At 44.0% G+C, this 15,552-nt stretch overlaps 1 protein-coding gene across 2 annotated transcripts in view; it reads left to right on the top strand.

Annotated features, from left to right (window-relative positions):
* ATP6V1A (ATPase H+ transporting V1 subunit A) overlaps positions 1–15,552 on the top strand; it is a 233,077-nt gene that overhangs the window by 161,420 nt on the left and 56,105 nt on the right. For both annotated transcript variants that reach the window (XM_030203914.1, XM_030203915.1), the window contains exons 10-11: positions 6,656–6,778; positions 14,104–14,218. In XM_030203914.1, coding sequence (XP_030059774.1) covers positions 6,656–6,778; positions 14,104–14,218 — 238 coding nt within the window. The remainder of the gene's footprint in view (positions 1–6,655; positions 6,779–14,103; positions 14,219–15,552) is intronic.

Here is a 15,552-nt window from a genome sequence, read left to right on the forward strand (position 1 = left end):
GTCCTCCTCCGTCCTCCTGTATGCTGCCTGACGGTCTCGGTGAGATTCAAAATGTCTCGGCGGCCATTTTGAATATCGCCGAGACCGTCAGGCAGCATACAGGAGGACGGAGGAGGACGTAGAGCAGCGCGCTGGGCAGGAAAGAGGGGGCTCTTTCCTGCCCCGACGTCATTAGACCACCAGGGAACATCGCTGACGTGAGTAGGGGAGGGCGATCCCGAACTCGGGGGGAGGGCGATCCGGAATCGCTACCTTCGGACTATAAGACGCACCCCCCATTTTCCTCCCAAATTTTGGGGGAAAAAAGTGCGTCTTATAGTCCGAAAAATACGGTAATGCAAGTAATTTTCAAGATACCAGAATGAGGGATGATTTAATTCATGAATTAGGATGTGGATCCAGCAAACTGCAGAAACTTAAGATAGAAGCTACTGTTTGCCTCCTCTTTTATCTTTATGAGTCCCCATTATTGGAAAGCATTACCATTATCGTTAAGAGAGCTATCTGATCACAGCCTGTTCAAGAAGTCCCTAAAGACCTACCTATGTGATGGATCATACTCTTCTGTTGCTTGACCTCCTGTAATCCCTCATCCCTTTATCCTATTGTTTCCCTCCTTCCCCTTATTGCCTTATTCGCTGTTGTCCTAGAATTACTATGTTACTCTTTTTCCTTGAATGTTGTAAGCCACATGGAGCCTGCCTCAGTGGGATTTTGTGGGGTATAAGTGTTCACAATAAATAAATAAAAAGAGAAGCAGTCTGACAGATCAAACCTACTTCTGATGAATACAAGTTTCTCCCTGCATTATAAAAATACTAGTAAAAAAGGCCCGTTTCCGAAACCAATGAAACGGGCGCTAGCATGTGGCTTTTTTTGTGTGTGTGTGTGTGTGTATGTGTCACAGAGTTATTTTGTGTGTGTGTGAGGGTGCGGTGTGTGTGCAGGTTGTTGATGTGTGTCTTTTTTTTGTTTTGTTTTTTGCTTGGGGGTTGTGGGATGTGCTGTGCCGGTCTATTTTTGCACATACCCACAGCAGGAATATTCTTCTCTCGTTCCAGCGGTGGTTCTGTGCTCTCCGTGCTGCACAGATAATGAGCCATTCTGCTGGGGAATGCTCCTCCCTTATTGTCACGTAGTTTCCTCTGATTGGTCCGTCTTACATTGCCTAGTGTTGCCTGGGAACGGTGTTGTGATGGTCCTTTGTGTTTCAGAATGTTGAGGGTGTTTTTTCTGATTGGTCCGTCATGCGATGGCGGGGCAGAGAGACATGGTCAGTGTTGTGGCTTCACCACCATGAATCCATGAACCCTTCAGTGAGTGACTGAGTGACTTCAGAACGTTGTCTTCAGAACGTTGAGGGTGAGTTTTATTATAGTAGATGCCTGGTCACCTAACTGACACACATGATTGATCCTTGTCTTTTAGCTTGCCCTAGCTTGAGTTATTCTGTTATCTTAACAGTGCACATCTTTTTAGGGGTTGTTAGGACTTGCTCCCCACCCAGTTGGGGCCTGGGGCCGTCTGTGTTCCCCACCCAGGGAGGGCCTCAGGTCATCTGTAGGTCTTGGGGTTTGGCAAGCCCTTACTTTCTCATTTTATTTTGAGCAGAGGGGTTGGGTCTGCAGTATTTAATTGCAGATCCTGTCTTTTGTTCTGTGTCTGGCCTAACCTCTAATCTACTTATATTATCCTACAGTTCTTGTTTCTACTTATTTCTGTTATACTAATTAGTTAGTTGATTAATCCTATGCTACTTTTAGCTATTTATTTTATTTTTCCTCATTGCCAAGATCTAGTCACCACATAGGGGGCACATTTAGTGCCAATTTTTTTTTTTTGTTACATTTGTACCCCGCGCTTTCCCACTCATGGCAGGCTCAATGCGGCTTACATATTGTATACAGGTACTTATTTGTACCTGGGGCAATGGAGGGTTAAGTGATTTGCCCAGAGACACAAGGAGCTGCCTGTGCCTGAAGTGGGAATCAAACTCAGTTCCTCAGTTCCCCAGGACCAGAGTCCTCCACCCTAACCACTAGGCCACTCCTCCACTCCACTCCAATTCTGTAATGACTTCAGGGTGCACTGAAATATAGGCACACCCACTTATTACAGGTCAATGGCTGGTGTAAGTTAGTGCAAAAGTTGCACATGTTGTTTGGTGATATGCCCATGACCCGCCATGAGTATGCCACCTCACAGGTACATTCTAAGTGACTTTGGCATGTATGTTATAGAATAATACCTAGCACTTACCCACATAACTGCCAGTTATTGGCTCCTCCTGTGTACAGAAGTGCTGTTATTCTTTATCATATGTGCTTCACTTGGCACCTAACATTAGCCTCCTCACTCTATAATCTTGTGCGCCAGACTTGACACTTAGCATGCAAGTTGCACTCCCAAGTTGTAGAATGTCAGTTATGCATGTAATTTAATTAAATAATTAGAGGCTAATTGCCTTTAACAACCGATAATTGGTACTAATTAGCAGCTACATGTGTAACTGCCCTTAGTATTCTACAAAATATGTATGCAATTTCTATAAGATGCAACCACAAGGAGGTTGGGGGCATGCATGGCACTTAAGCGCACATCTTATAGAATACTTGCAGTTGTGTACCTAATTGCCTACACTTAGGCGCGAGCATTTATGCCAGCCATTTAGATAGCGTTAGTGCTCATGCCTAAAGTTAGGCGCATAACTGTGGATTTAGTCTAGTATTCTATAGCTGCTGTGGTATACATAATTTCCGATACAGAGTTTGCACTCAGCGTGTGTCATCCTGGTGCCCAACTTTAGGCGAGTTGTAGCAAATTATCCCCTCTGTGCCCAGTTATTCAATTGCCCTTATTGCCTTTAAGTAGTTAGAATTGTCTGCCAGGAAGTGTGATATACAGCATGTTTGCTGCGGCGTACCAAGGGCGGGGCGGTGGGGGAGGTCCACCCTGGGTGCACGCTACTGGGGGGGGGGCAGGGGGGGGTGCCGCGTGCCTGTCGGCTCTGCTGGTTCCCTGCTCCCTCTGCCCCGGAACAGGTTACTTCCTGTTCCGGGGCAGAGGGAGCCAGCGGAGCCGAGAGCCGTGCGGCTGCTCCCCGCAGCTAAAGATGCCCCCGGGGGGGTTGATGCGCCGGGGGGGGGGGGGGGTCGTGCTGCACCCGGGAGGGGGGGTGCGCATCGGCGATCTGCCCGGGGTGGCAGCCGACCTACGATCGTTACTGCATGTTTGTAGTCCACATTCAGAAAATACAGTTGGAAAAAATCAAGAAAACAAAGCAGTATGGTAAAAAGTCTTTGATGTATAATTCATTTGCTGGTACAAAAGTCACCTACTACTACTTATCATTTCTATAGCACTACTAGACATACAAAGCTGTACACTAAACATCTAAGAGACAGTCCCTTCTCAACAGATCTTACAATCTAATTAAGACAGATAAAGAGGACAAATAAGGGAATTACTTAAGGTAGGAATGATAAAACAGACATGGTTACTGCCCAATACAGTCATGTTTTGATTTGTGCCTGCTTCAGGGTCATATGATGTTACCTTAATAGGGAAACTCAAATTTCATTGTCAGAATTTCAAACATCCAGCTATGAGATCTAGTCAGTTCCTTTCTTAAAACAAATACTTTGTGAGCCACATGGGCATGCCTATTTGTTTAGTAGAGTTTTTGACCTTCAGAAAATTGACTAGATCTCTTTGCTGGATGTTTGACATGGGAGATGTATAAACAAACAGTTAAAACAAATCCACTGTAAGTACAGCCTTAGGAAACATGACAGTGCAACATGATTAGACAATAGAAAATCAATCTTAGCAATGCAAAAGAGGCCAAAATCAATGGAATTGAGACATAACAAATCTTTCCACAAAGAAAGAGAGTACAGCTTACATACCATTAACCCAGTCTCAATTCAGAAGAAAACTATTGTATTTTTTAGAACAGTAAGAATGGATCCCAAACATGCTCATGCTTTGCCCTCTCCCCTCTGATTTTATAGGAAAGGAGATTTGATTTAGCTTACTCCTTTCTTAGTAGTAGCACAAGGTAAGATACATTCAGGAGGTACTTCCCTGTCCCTAGAGCACTTACAATCTGAGTGACCAATGTGCAAAGATTCACAATAGAGTGAAACTCTACTGCGAAACTAGCACTGTGAAATTGCTGCGGCATTCTCAAAGTAATGAGCATGCAAATTAATTACACATTAAAATCGTGGCAGTAATCTGCTCCTTAGTGAAAAATGTCAACTTTCCTGTCAGTGCCTGAACAGTGATTGGCTCAGGCACTAACAGAAAAATTGAGTAAAAAAACAAACAAACAAGCATGTTGTGTGGCATGCATCAACCCTTTACTTTCAACCCAACACCTCTTCCCACCCCCCAACCCCCGCAAACATATTGCTGGTGTCTAGTGGGGGTCTGGTTGGGGCCGATGCTGAAAACGTCAGGTTTGGGGGGGCCATTAGACGACCAAGCTATTTTATTTTTTATTAGGAGAAGCAATCTTAGGCAGGGTGGTCAAGTTGGAGGGAGAAATTATTGCAGCAAAACTTCTATCTTTGGTGCCATCCAGGTCCCGCCCAAAGCATGCCTCCTTAAAATTTGGACAAACTGTGGAGAAAAACATCTAGTGTTGAAAATCACAGCTTGACGTTTTTGAGAGAAAAACATCCATCTACCACCTTATTACATTTTTTAAAAACTTTTATTGCTTAGAAAATTAAAAATGAACCCCATAGTTTGTTAATGTATTTATAGTATGCACATATAAGTATTTTGTTTATTTGTATTTTGTATCTTATGAATGAATATTTTTGGGGTTACTTTTTACTTACATTATATGTGCTGAACATCTAGGGGCTCATTTTCAAAGCACTAAGGGGTCCTTTTACCAAGCTGCGGTAAAAGGGGCTTGTGCTGGTGGCGGGGGCCATTTTTGCCATGCGTAAGGCCCTTTTTACCACAGCGGGTAAAAAGGCCGAAAAAAGAAATGGCCATGCAGTAAGATTTCACTCACAGCATGGCCATGTGGGGGGGGGGGGGGGGGGGGGGGGAGAGCACTTACTGCCACCCATTGCACTGCCCGATTTCCGCCAGGTTAGCGCCTGCGGAAATATTTTTTGAATATTTCCACTAGCGCCGGAAATGCCATGTGCTAGGGGTGGAACTACCGCCAGTGCCCGCAATGGGCTGGCAGATTCTCCAGATTGGCGCGCAGTAAGCCCATGGTGGGCTTATTGCCGCTTTGTAAAGGGGCCTCTTAGACTTACAAAGTTCTAAAGGTTACTATCAGGCTTATTTTCAAAACAGAAGGGCGCCCATCATTCGACACAAATCGGGAGATGGGTGTCCTTCTCCCAGGGTTGGCCAAATCGGCATAATGGAAAGCCAATTTTGGGCGTCCTCAACTGCTTTTCATCGCGGGGATGACCAAAGTTCACAGGGGCGTGTCGGAAGCATAGCGAAGGCGGGACTGGGGCGTGCCTAACACATGGACGTCCTCGACCGATAATGGAAAAAAGAAGGGCGTCCCTGACGAGCACTTGGGCGACTTTACTTGGTCCATTTTTTCTTACGACCAAGCCTCAAAAAGGTGCCCGAACTGACCAGATGACTACCGTAGGGAATCGGGGATGACCTCCCCTTACTCCCCCAGTGGTCACTAACCCCCTCCCACCCTAAAAAAAAAACTTTAAAAATATTTTTTGCCAGCCTCAAATGTCATACCTAGCTCCCTGACAGCAGTATGCAGGTCCCTGGAGCAGTTTTAGTGGGTGCAGTGCACTTCAGGCAGGCGGACCCAGGCCCATCCCCCCCCTACCTGTTACACTTGTGGTGGTAAAAGTGAGCCCTTCAAAACCCACCAGAAACCCACTGTACCCACATGTATGTGCCCCCCTTCATCCCTTAGGGGCTATGGTAGTGTTGTACAGTTGTGGGGAATGGGTTTTGGGGGGCTCAGCACCCAAAGTAAGGGAGCTATGCACCTGGGAGCAATTTATGAAGTCCACTGCAGTGCCCCCTAGGGTGCCCGGTTGGTGTCTTGGCATGTGAGGGGGACCACTGCACTACGACTGCTGGCTCCTCCCACGACCAAATGGCTTGCATTTGGTCGTTTCTGAGATGGGCGTCCTCAGTTTCCATTATTGCTGAAAATTTGGGCCGACCATCTCTAAGGATGACAATCTCTAAGGTCGACCTAAATTTTGTGATTTGGGCATCCCTGACCGTATTATCAAAACGAAAGATGGACGCCCATCTTGGTTCGATAATATGGGTTTCCCCGCCCCTTCGCCGGGACGTCCTGCGAGGACGTCCTCAGGAAAACTTGGGCGCCCCTTTCGATTATGCCCCTCCACGTAACTTTGTAAGTCTAAGTGCTTTGAAAATATACCTCATAGAGTAAGAGACATGAAAATGAAGATGAGGTTGATTTTGTTTTTTAATTGCTGTAACCAAATGAACAATTGTGTGCAATTATAGAGGTTCTGAATAGAATCCGTTGATTGACCCTCACTCGAGTGTTCCCAACTTCATTCTGTGTCTGAAGGGCACACTTTGCCTCTCAGAAATGGGTCTGAATTTCTTTGCATCGGAGAATTCTTAGAACCTGACTTTCTGTCTTTTGCTTTTGATGCAGGAATTACCCTGTCAGAGTACTTCCGTGACATGGGCTATCATGTCAGTATGATGGCTGACTCTACCTCCAGATGGGCTGAGGCTCTGCGAGAAATATCAGGCCGTCTGGCTGAAATGCCTGCCGGTGAGTCTCTTGGGTTGGTGTATTATGGACAAGGATATCTTTTCTGTAGGATCAAGGGTAGAAAGAGCTGCACTGCTAGAATAGGATTTCATTATCAGATTGTCAGAATCCTCTTATGTGAGCAAATATTCAACAGAAATGTTAACTTCACTGTAATTTAGAAAGCAATTTTCAAAGAGTCTATATGGGGGGGGGGGCAGAATTCTGTAACTGGGCACCAGTTGCTGCTATAGAATTTGCGCTCAGCATGTTGCATCTGAACACCAAGATTCTGTTACAGAATACTAGCGTAAGTCATCTACATTCCTACAATTAGTCACAGCCACTTAAGACATGTCAATAGCAGTCGTAAATATATATGCCTAAATGTGGCATTTCAGCGTATATCTTATATTATTCTGTATGCTACATGCATAAATGTTGTTCCATAGTGTCAGCAGCAGATGAATCCAGAAACTGGTGGGTTGTATCCATCTACCAGCAGGTGGAGATAGAGAACACTAAAAGAAGGCAGTGACCCTGGACGTCCAGCCCCTCATTCCTTCAGTATATCTCTGTCTCCAGCAGGTGATGGACGAATTTTCTCCAGCTCCTGAATTCATCTATTGGGGAAGGCTCCTGGGCCATTTTGGCCAGTTGAGCCTGGAGGGGGGGGGGGGGGTGGCTAGTGGTGCCAGCTTAAAAGGCATACTTGCTTGTCAGGTCCCCTGCCTTACCCCACAACTTCCCTTTACTCCAGGATACTCCCATTGGGTTTGTGGCTGTACTGCTCTTGCCTTCCTCACAAAAAAAAAAAAAAGACATCAGTCTATTTAGGTTGACAGGAACCTGTGCCTAGATGGCTCTTGGGTCATTCCATGCCAAGTGGTCTAAACCTTCCCACCATCATGTCTCCAATTTTGTTCAAATTTTATCTGTTGCGTGAGTCAGGTGTTAAACGAAGTTTCCCAAAATTTGAGGTCTCTAACTGCAATAGTTGCAGATCTAGACCCCCTTTTCTGAAAGGTTGTCAGTCCATGAGCGTGCAACATTTACCAAAATGCCATTTTTGGGTTCTAATAAAATCCAAACACATTTATAAGAATGGCTAAAAAATTAAAATCCTGTACAGTTTTTGATGCTAATTCCGATGAACATTTTAACATTATGGATGCAAAATCCAGTCAAACAAGTTGAAATTGGGTGGCGGAGCAGTTGGGGGGAAGAGGGGGTGGTGGTTGGGAGGCGAGGATAGGGGAGGGCAGACTTATACGGTCTGTACCAGAGCCGGTGATGGGAGGCGGGACTGGTGGTTGGGAGGCAGGAAATACTGCTGGGCAGACTTATATGGTCTGTGCCCTGAAAAGGACAGGTACAAATTCAAGGTAAGGTATACACATATGAGTTTGTTTTGGGCAGACTGGATGGACCATGCAGGTCTTTTTCTGCCGTCATCTACTATGTTACTATGACTCAAAGTGGGCATCAAAATTGGTCGCGACTCATCGGAACATATTTGGACCAATATTCAGACCGCAACAACTTCCATGCAAACAAAGATACGGACTTGAAATTTTGAACAAGCATTATGCTTGTGCTGGACATAATACTGCCAGATTTGCAACTAACCAGCATCTATAACCGCCCTGCAGGATCTCTTCAAAGTTGGCACTGTCAGCGCAAATGGTAAATGTACCAAAGTTCAAAGCCAATTATTAAAAAAGAGTCTGCCTGAATCAACTTGTGAACAGTATCATCTGAAAGAGAAAATTGTGCTCTACAACACTGATATGTTTTTGTTTTGCAATGCCACCATTAAGTAGCCATTTACTCAGGTCAAAGTATGTTATATTTGATCTGATCATCAATACTACAGAACATTACTGCTAGTTCTAACTACACATGTCAAACAACACCTATGCAAAGGCGATCAGGTAGTTCTTCTCCAATTCGATATATCGGCGGCATTCGATGCAGTATATCACACATTGCTACTCGAACGCCTGAATCAGATAGGAATAAAAGGGACTGTAATCAAATGTTTCTGTGAATTCCTTTCAAATCGAAGCTATTCTGTCAAGCAAAACAACCAACTACTGGTATCCTAACTGTGGGGTCCCGCAGGGATCTCCCCTCTCGCCTACCCTGTTCAATCTTTTTATGTGATCTCTTACCTCAGTACACCTGGGTCTTAATGAACTACTATTGTCCTACGTGGATGACATCCTGCTCCTCTTACCATTGACAGCATCAAACAAAGATCCAACTCAGTCAGTAGAGAATGGCATGGCTGCTGTCAGCACCTGAGCCCTGACAATAAGCTGAAATTGAATGCACAAAAAAACAAGGTCCTATGATTCCGAAATCAGGGAGTTGAGGTCCTATTATCAATATCTTTCTCCAGTGGTCAAAGCTTTACAGTTGAGTCTGAAACCAATTCTAGGAGTCTTGCTCGATTCTCCACCCACCTTCTCATCCCATATTAACCAGCTGTGGAAAAAAACACTATTCAAAATGAGACAGCTACATCTAGTCAGATCATTCTTCAATCAAAAAACCTTCGCATTACTAGTCCAAATGTTAGTCCTACCTCACTTGGATTACTGTAACGTTCTATTTCTTGGTATTAAGTATTAATATCAGAAAAAAACTGCAAATCATACAGAATACAGCTGCTAGACTAATATATACATTAAATAGATATACCAGTGTTTTAACTCATCTCAACAAGCTGCACTTGCTTCCCATAGCAGAAAGACTCCGGTTCAAAGCTGTTTGTTTAGTTTTTCAAATCCTACAGAGTTTCACCTCTGAACTGCTAAGACCGCTTCGCTACTTCTGGTCCAGTCTAACAGACTGAAAGAACAACTGATATTAGCGTCAGGGGCGTAGCTGCTATGGGGCCACGGGGGCCTGGGCCCCCGTAGATTTGGCCCTGGACCCCCCTGCCGGCGACCCTCTCAACCCCCCTCCCGCCGCCAACCCGCCGCCTGCTACCTTTGCTGGCGGGGGACCCCAACCCCCGCCAGCCGAAGTCTTCTTCCTTCGTTTGGTTTCTGACTCTGACGTCCTGCACGTAGAACATGCAGGACGTCAGACTTACAGAAACAGAACGAAGCCCTGCAGATCGCAAGGCTTCGTTCTGTTTCTGTGAGTCTGACGTCCTGCACGTTGTATGTGCAGGACGTCAGAGTCAGAAACCAAACGAATGAAGAAGACTTCGGCTGGCGGGGGTTGGGGTCCCCCGCCAGCAAAGGTAGGCGACTGCAGGCGGGGGGTCGAGAGGGTCTTCGGGGGGGGGGGGGGGGGTCAAAGTTGTTGGAGGTGTCGGCAATGGCGGGCGGGGCGGGGGGTTGTCGGTGTCAGCAATGGCGGGCGGGTGGGCGGGGGTGGGGCTAAAATGTGCCCCTTGGCTCTGGACCCCCCCTACCGTTGAAGTCTGGCTACGCCCCTGGTTAGCGTCACCGTTTCAAAAGACAACTTGATATCAGAAGATGTACAGCTCTCTATTCCCTGTACTTGGAGTTAAAATATAGAACACTCTACCTATTGCCATCAGAGCAGATAACAGCTTCAGGAAGAGGCTAAAATCCTTTCTCTTCCCAAAGACTGCTTCATAATAATCCATTATGACTTCTACCTCCTACTACCACCCACGATCCTTTCTTATAACATTTTTGATCTCATACATTACATCAATGATAGCTAATTTTCTCATACCTCACACTAACACTATCTGCTTTTGTCTCACCTAGATTGTAAACCGCACTGAACCCTGGAAAGGGGATATTAGTGTTATACAAGAATTGATTTGGACTGAATTGGATTAAAGTAATTGGCTAAATTGGTGATAATAATTAGTCTTAAATGTAATTGTCATTAATTACCAGTTACATGCCTATCTGCTCTGCGTCCCTGATCTATAACCTGCATGCCTAATTCATCTCATGTGCAACTCCAAAAGGGGCATGGCCAAAGGAGGAGCATGGGCATTCTCAGGATTTAAGCGCAGAGTTATAGAATACTTCCATTTTTCATGCCTAACTGACTGTTGTTAGATGCATGCATTTATACTAGCTTTTGGCAGGCATAAATGCTTGTACCTAAATTTCAGTGCAAAAATGACTTAAGCTACAATTCTGTAAAGACAATTAGTGTAGAACTGTATACAGAATCTTCCCCATAGAGTGCACACTTTTACATCAGTTTCAGAGCTGGTGTAAATGTGTGCATTGGCATTTGCATGCTATTGGAGATGGCTTAGGGAGTCTGTCTTATCAAAATCTGTAAGTGCCTATGTTGCCTTTATAAAATAGGTTTCAATAGGTGTATTTTTGGACTTCTGCATGGTACCCTGTTATAAAAATCTGGACCTAAATGCCTAACCTCATGATTCAGTTTTGGACTTGCACCTTTCAGGTTCTTTATTTTTCAAATTTTCCATCCCCGTCAGTTAAACCACATCTACATAAGTAAATAAGTATTGCCATACTGGGAAAGACCAAAGGTCTATCAAGCCCAGGATCCTGTTTCCAACAGTGGCCAATCCAGGTCACAAATACCCGGCAAGATCCCAAAAATGTACAAAACATTTTATACTGCTTATCCCAGAAATAGTGGATTTTCCCCAAGGCCATTTAATAACGGTCTATGGACTTTTCCTTTAGGAAGCCGTCCAAACCTTTTTTTTAAACTCCGCTAAGCTAACCGCCTTTACCACATTCTCTGGCAACGAATTCCAGAGTTTAATTACACGTTGAGTGAAGAAACATTTTCTCTGATTCGTTTTAAATTTACTACATTGTAGCTTCATTGCATGCCCCCTAGTATTTTTGGAAAACGTGAACAGAAGCGTCACATCTACCCGTTCAACTCCACTCATTATTTTATAGACCTCTATCATATCTCCCCTCAGCCGCCTTTTCTCCAAGCTAAAGAGCCCTAGCCGCTTTAGCCTTTCCTCATAGGGAAGTCGTCCCATCCCCTTTATCATTTTCGCAGCCCTTCTCTGCACCTTTTCTAATTCCACTATATCTTTTTTGAGATGCGGCAACCAGAATTGAACACAATATTCAAGGTGCGGTCACACCATAGAGCGAAACAAAGGCATTATAACATCCTCATTTTTGTTTTCCATTCCTTTCCTAATAATACCTAACATTCTATTTGCTTTCTTAGCCGCAGCAGCACACTGAGCAGAAGGTTTCAACGTATCTTCAACAACGACACCTAGAACCCTTTCTTGGTCCGTGACTCCTAACGTGGAACCTTGCATGACATAGCTATAATTCGGGCTCCTCTTTCCCACATGCATCACTTTGCACTTGCTCACATTAAACGTCATCTGCCATTTAGACGCCCAGTCTCTCAGTCTCGTAAGTTCCTCTTGTAATTTTTCACAATCCTCCCGCGATTTAACGTCTTTGAATAACTTTATGTCATCAGCAAATTTAATTACCTCACTAGTTACTCCCATCTCTAGGTCATTTATAAATATGTTAAAAAGCATCGGTCCCAGCACAGAGCCCTGGGGAACCCCACTAACTACCCTTCTCCATTGAGAATTCTGACCATTTAATCCTGCTCTCTGTTTTCTATCTTTTAACCAGTTTTTAATCCACAATAGAACACTACCTCCTATCCCATGACTCTCCAATTTTCTCTGGAGTCTTTCATAAGGTACTTTGTCAAATGCCCTCTGAAAATCCAGATACACAATATCAACCAGCTCACCTTTATCTACATGTTTGTTCACCCCTTCAAAGAAATGTAGTAGATTGGTGAGGCAAGATTTCCCTTCACTAAATCCATGTTGACTTTGTCTCATTAATCCATGCTTTTGAATATGCTCTGTAATTTTTTTCTTAATAATAGTCTCTACCATGTTGCCCGGCACCGACGTCAGACTCACTGGTCTATAATTTCCCGGACCTCCTCTGGAACCTTTTTTAAAATTTGGCGTTACATTGGCCACCCTCCAATCTTCCGGTACCACGCTTGATTTTAAGGATAAATTACATATTACTAATAATAGCTCCGCAAGCTCATTTTTCAGTTCTATCAGTACTCTGGGATGAATACCATCCGGTCCATGAGATTTACTACTCTTCAGTTTGTACAACTGCCCCATTACATCCTCCAGGTTTACAGAGAATTCATTAAGTTTCTCTGACTCGTCGGCTTCGAATACCATTTCCGGTACCGGTATCCTACCCAAATCTTCCTCGGTGAAGACCGAAGCAAAGAATTCATTTAATTTTCCGCTACAGCTTTGTCTTCCCTGATTGCCCCTTTTACTCCTCAGTCATCTAGTGGTCCAACTGATTCTTTTGCCGGCTTCCCGCTTTTAATATACCTAAAAAAAGTTTTACTATGTGTTTTTGCCTCCAACACACTCTTTTTTTCGAAGTCCCTCTTAGGTTTCCTTATCAGCGCTTTGCATTTGACTTGACATTCCTTATGCCGTTTCTTATTATTTTCAGTCGGTTCCTTCTTCCATTTTCTGAAGGATTTTCTTTTAGCTTTAATAGCTTCCTTCACCTCACTAGTTAACCACGCCGGCTGTCATTTGGTCTTCCATCCTCCTTTTTTAATACGCGGAATATATTTGGCCTGGCCTTCCAGGATGGTGTTTTTGAACAGCATCCACGCCTGATGTAAATTTTTGACCCTCGCAATCGCTCCTCTACGTTTCCTTTTCACCGTTCTTCTCATTTTATCATAGTCTCCTTTTTTAAAGTTAAATGCTACACGAAATACCCAGAAAAGAGGTGAGATGGTGTGAAAATAATTTTAATTTTAGATCATGATCGGATCACCTCTAATTTTAATAGTCTAGATTATCTCTAATTTTAATAATCTAGATTATCGGTGTTCCTTAGTGGCTTAGTGATAAAAAGTGACTCTCACTCCTTGTTTACACAGCCGCGCAGCATTGCCAACACAGTGGTACTAGCTTTGTAAACAGGGGCCTCAGTGTGTTATGATTATGATAAAGTTATATTATTTATTTATTTTCTTTCCCTCTGCAGCTCCTTGTGATTCTGAGAAAGTCACATAGCCCTCCATTGCCTAGAGTCACTAGTTGCTGCAGTAGGAAAAAATATATATATATATATATGTTTATCACAATTAAAAATTTTTATGAAAATGCAGCGCTAAATAAATTAAAGAATAAAAAGTAATGAAAAGATAATAAATACAAATTGACAAATTAGAAATTAAAGAATCACAACAGCATGCGGCAAAGCTAGAAATAGCCTTACAGTTTTCACAGCTTACTTAAGAAATGCAGCCCTAATTATAACATTTTGCTGATCTTGCCCCTTTCCTATCTTTGTATACAGATAGTGGTTACCCAGCATACCTCGGAGCACGACTGGCCTCTTTCTACGAGCGAGCTGGTCGAGTGAAGTGTCTGGGGAACCCTGAAAGGGAGGGAAGTGTCAGCATTGTTGGGGCGTAAGTGCAGATATGTTTTATATCCTTCAGATTGCCATTCATCCTTGTTTGGTCTCTCCTGATCTGCTTCTATGATGTAATATCAGAAAAAGGAATAGGATGTGTTCTGGACAACAGCAGCTGACAGTTTTTGTTACCATTGTGTAACTCATTCAGACATAAATAATAATTTTTTACACCATGTGCAAGATAAATTTATTCTTTAAGTGTATTTCTTAAACTGAAGAGCTTTGTCCATTCTTATATTTGAAACATGCGGAAAAAAGGTCAGTGTTCACGTACATATATTTGGTCAATACCAGTGTGGTATTTTTAAAAATGTGCCCCACTTATACAGCTAATTTTGGCTATTTTAGCCTCACGAAGAACAATTCTATAACTGGGCGCCTGCAGTTAACATGCGTAAATGTTATATGGTATTCTATAAGGTAGCATGTAAGTGCCTTAGTGCGTATCTGCAAGGGGGGCTTACATGTGAGCAGAGAATGGGAGGGGCACTGGCTTGTGTCCAACTTATGCATGTAACTTATAGAATTCTAAAAGTTATTGCTCATGGCATACTTAGGCATGCCTTTGCGCCTGCCATTAATTTGATGTAAATGATTGGGCCTAATTGTAGGTATGCCAATTTGGGTTTATAGTAGTATTCTATAACAGCATTTTGGTGCACAGATGCTGTTATAGAATTGGTGCTCAGCATATGGCACTGATACACCTAACTGGAGACGCCTAGTTGTAGAATTGCCCCGTAAGAGGGTCATATACTAACGCCCTATGCATTAATGCAAGCTATCTGTCACAGGGTCCATTTTATTCCTCTAGGCCCTATAGCAGATAGAATGCATAAACTGTTAATATGTGAATCCCTAAATGGCCAATTATCTGTTTAGATACTTCAATGGATAACTTTTTTGGCCAGCCCTTAGATAACTTATCCTTTTAAATGGTGCTACACAGATGTTTTATTTATTTAACTCAGGGGCTTAGCTAGGTGGGGCCACGGGGGCATGGACCCCCACAGATTGAGCCCTGGCCCCCTCTATATTTGACCCCCCCCCAGCTGCCGCCGACCCTCCCCCATCGCCGCTGCCAGGTACCTTTGCTGGCAGGGGTCCCCAACCCTCACCAGCTGAAGAGTGTTCTTCAGCGCCGGTTGACTCCGGCGCCTTCGCTGATGATCTCTTTCTGACTCCTTACATCCTGCATGCACGTCCTGTATGTAGCCCCATGCAGGATGTAAGGAGTCAGAAAGAGATCATCAGTGAAGGCGCCAGAGTCGACCGGTGCTGAAGAAGACTCTTCGGCTGGCGGGGGTTGGGGTCCCCCGCCAGCAA

This window comes from Microcaecilia unicolor, chromosome 5 (genome assembly GCF_901765095.1).
Source record: "Microcaecilia unicolor chromosome 5, aMicUni1.1, whole genome shotgun sequence".
NCBI lineage: Eukaryota > Metazoa > Chordata > Amphibia > Gymnophiona > Siphonopidae > Microcaecilia > Microcaecilia unicolor.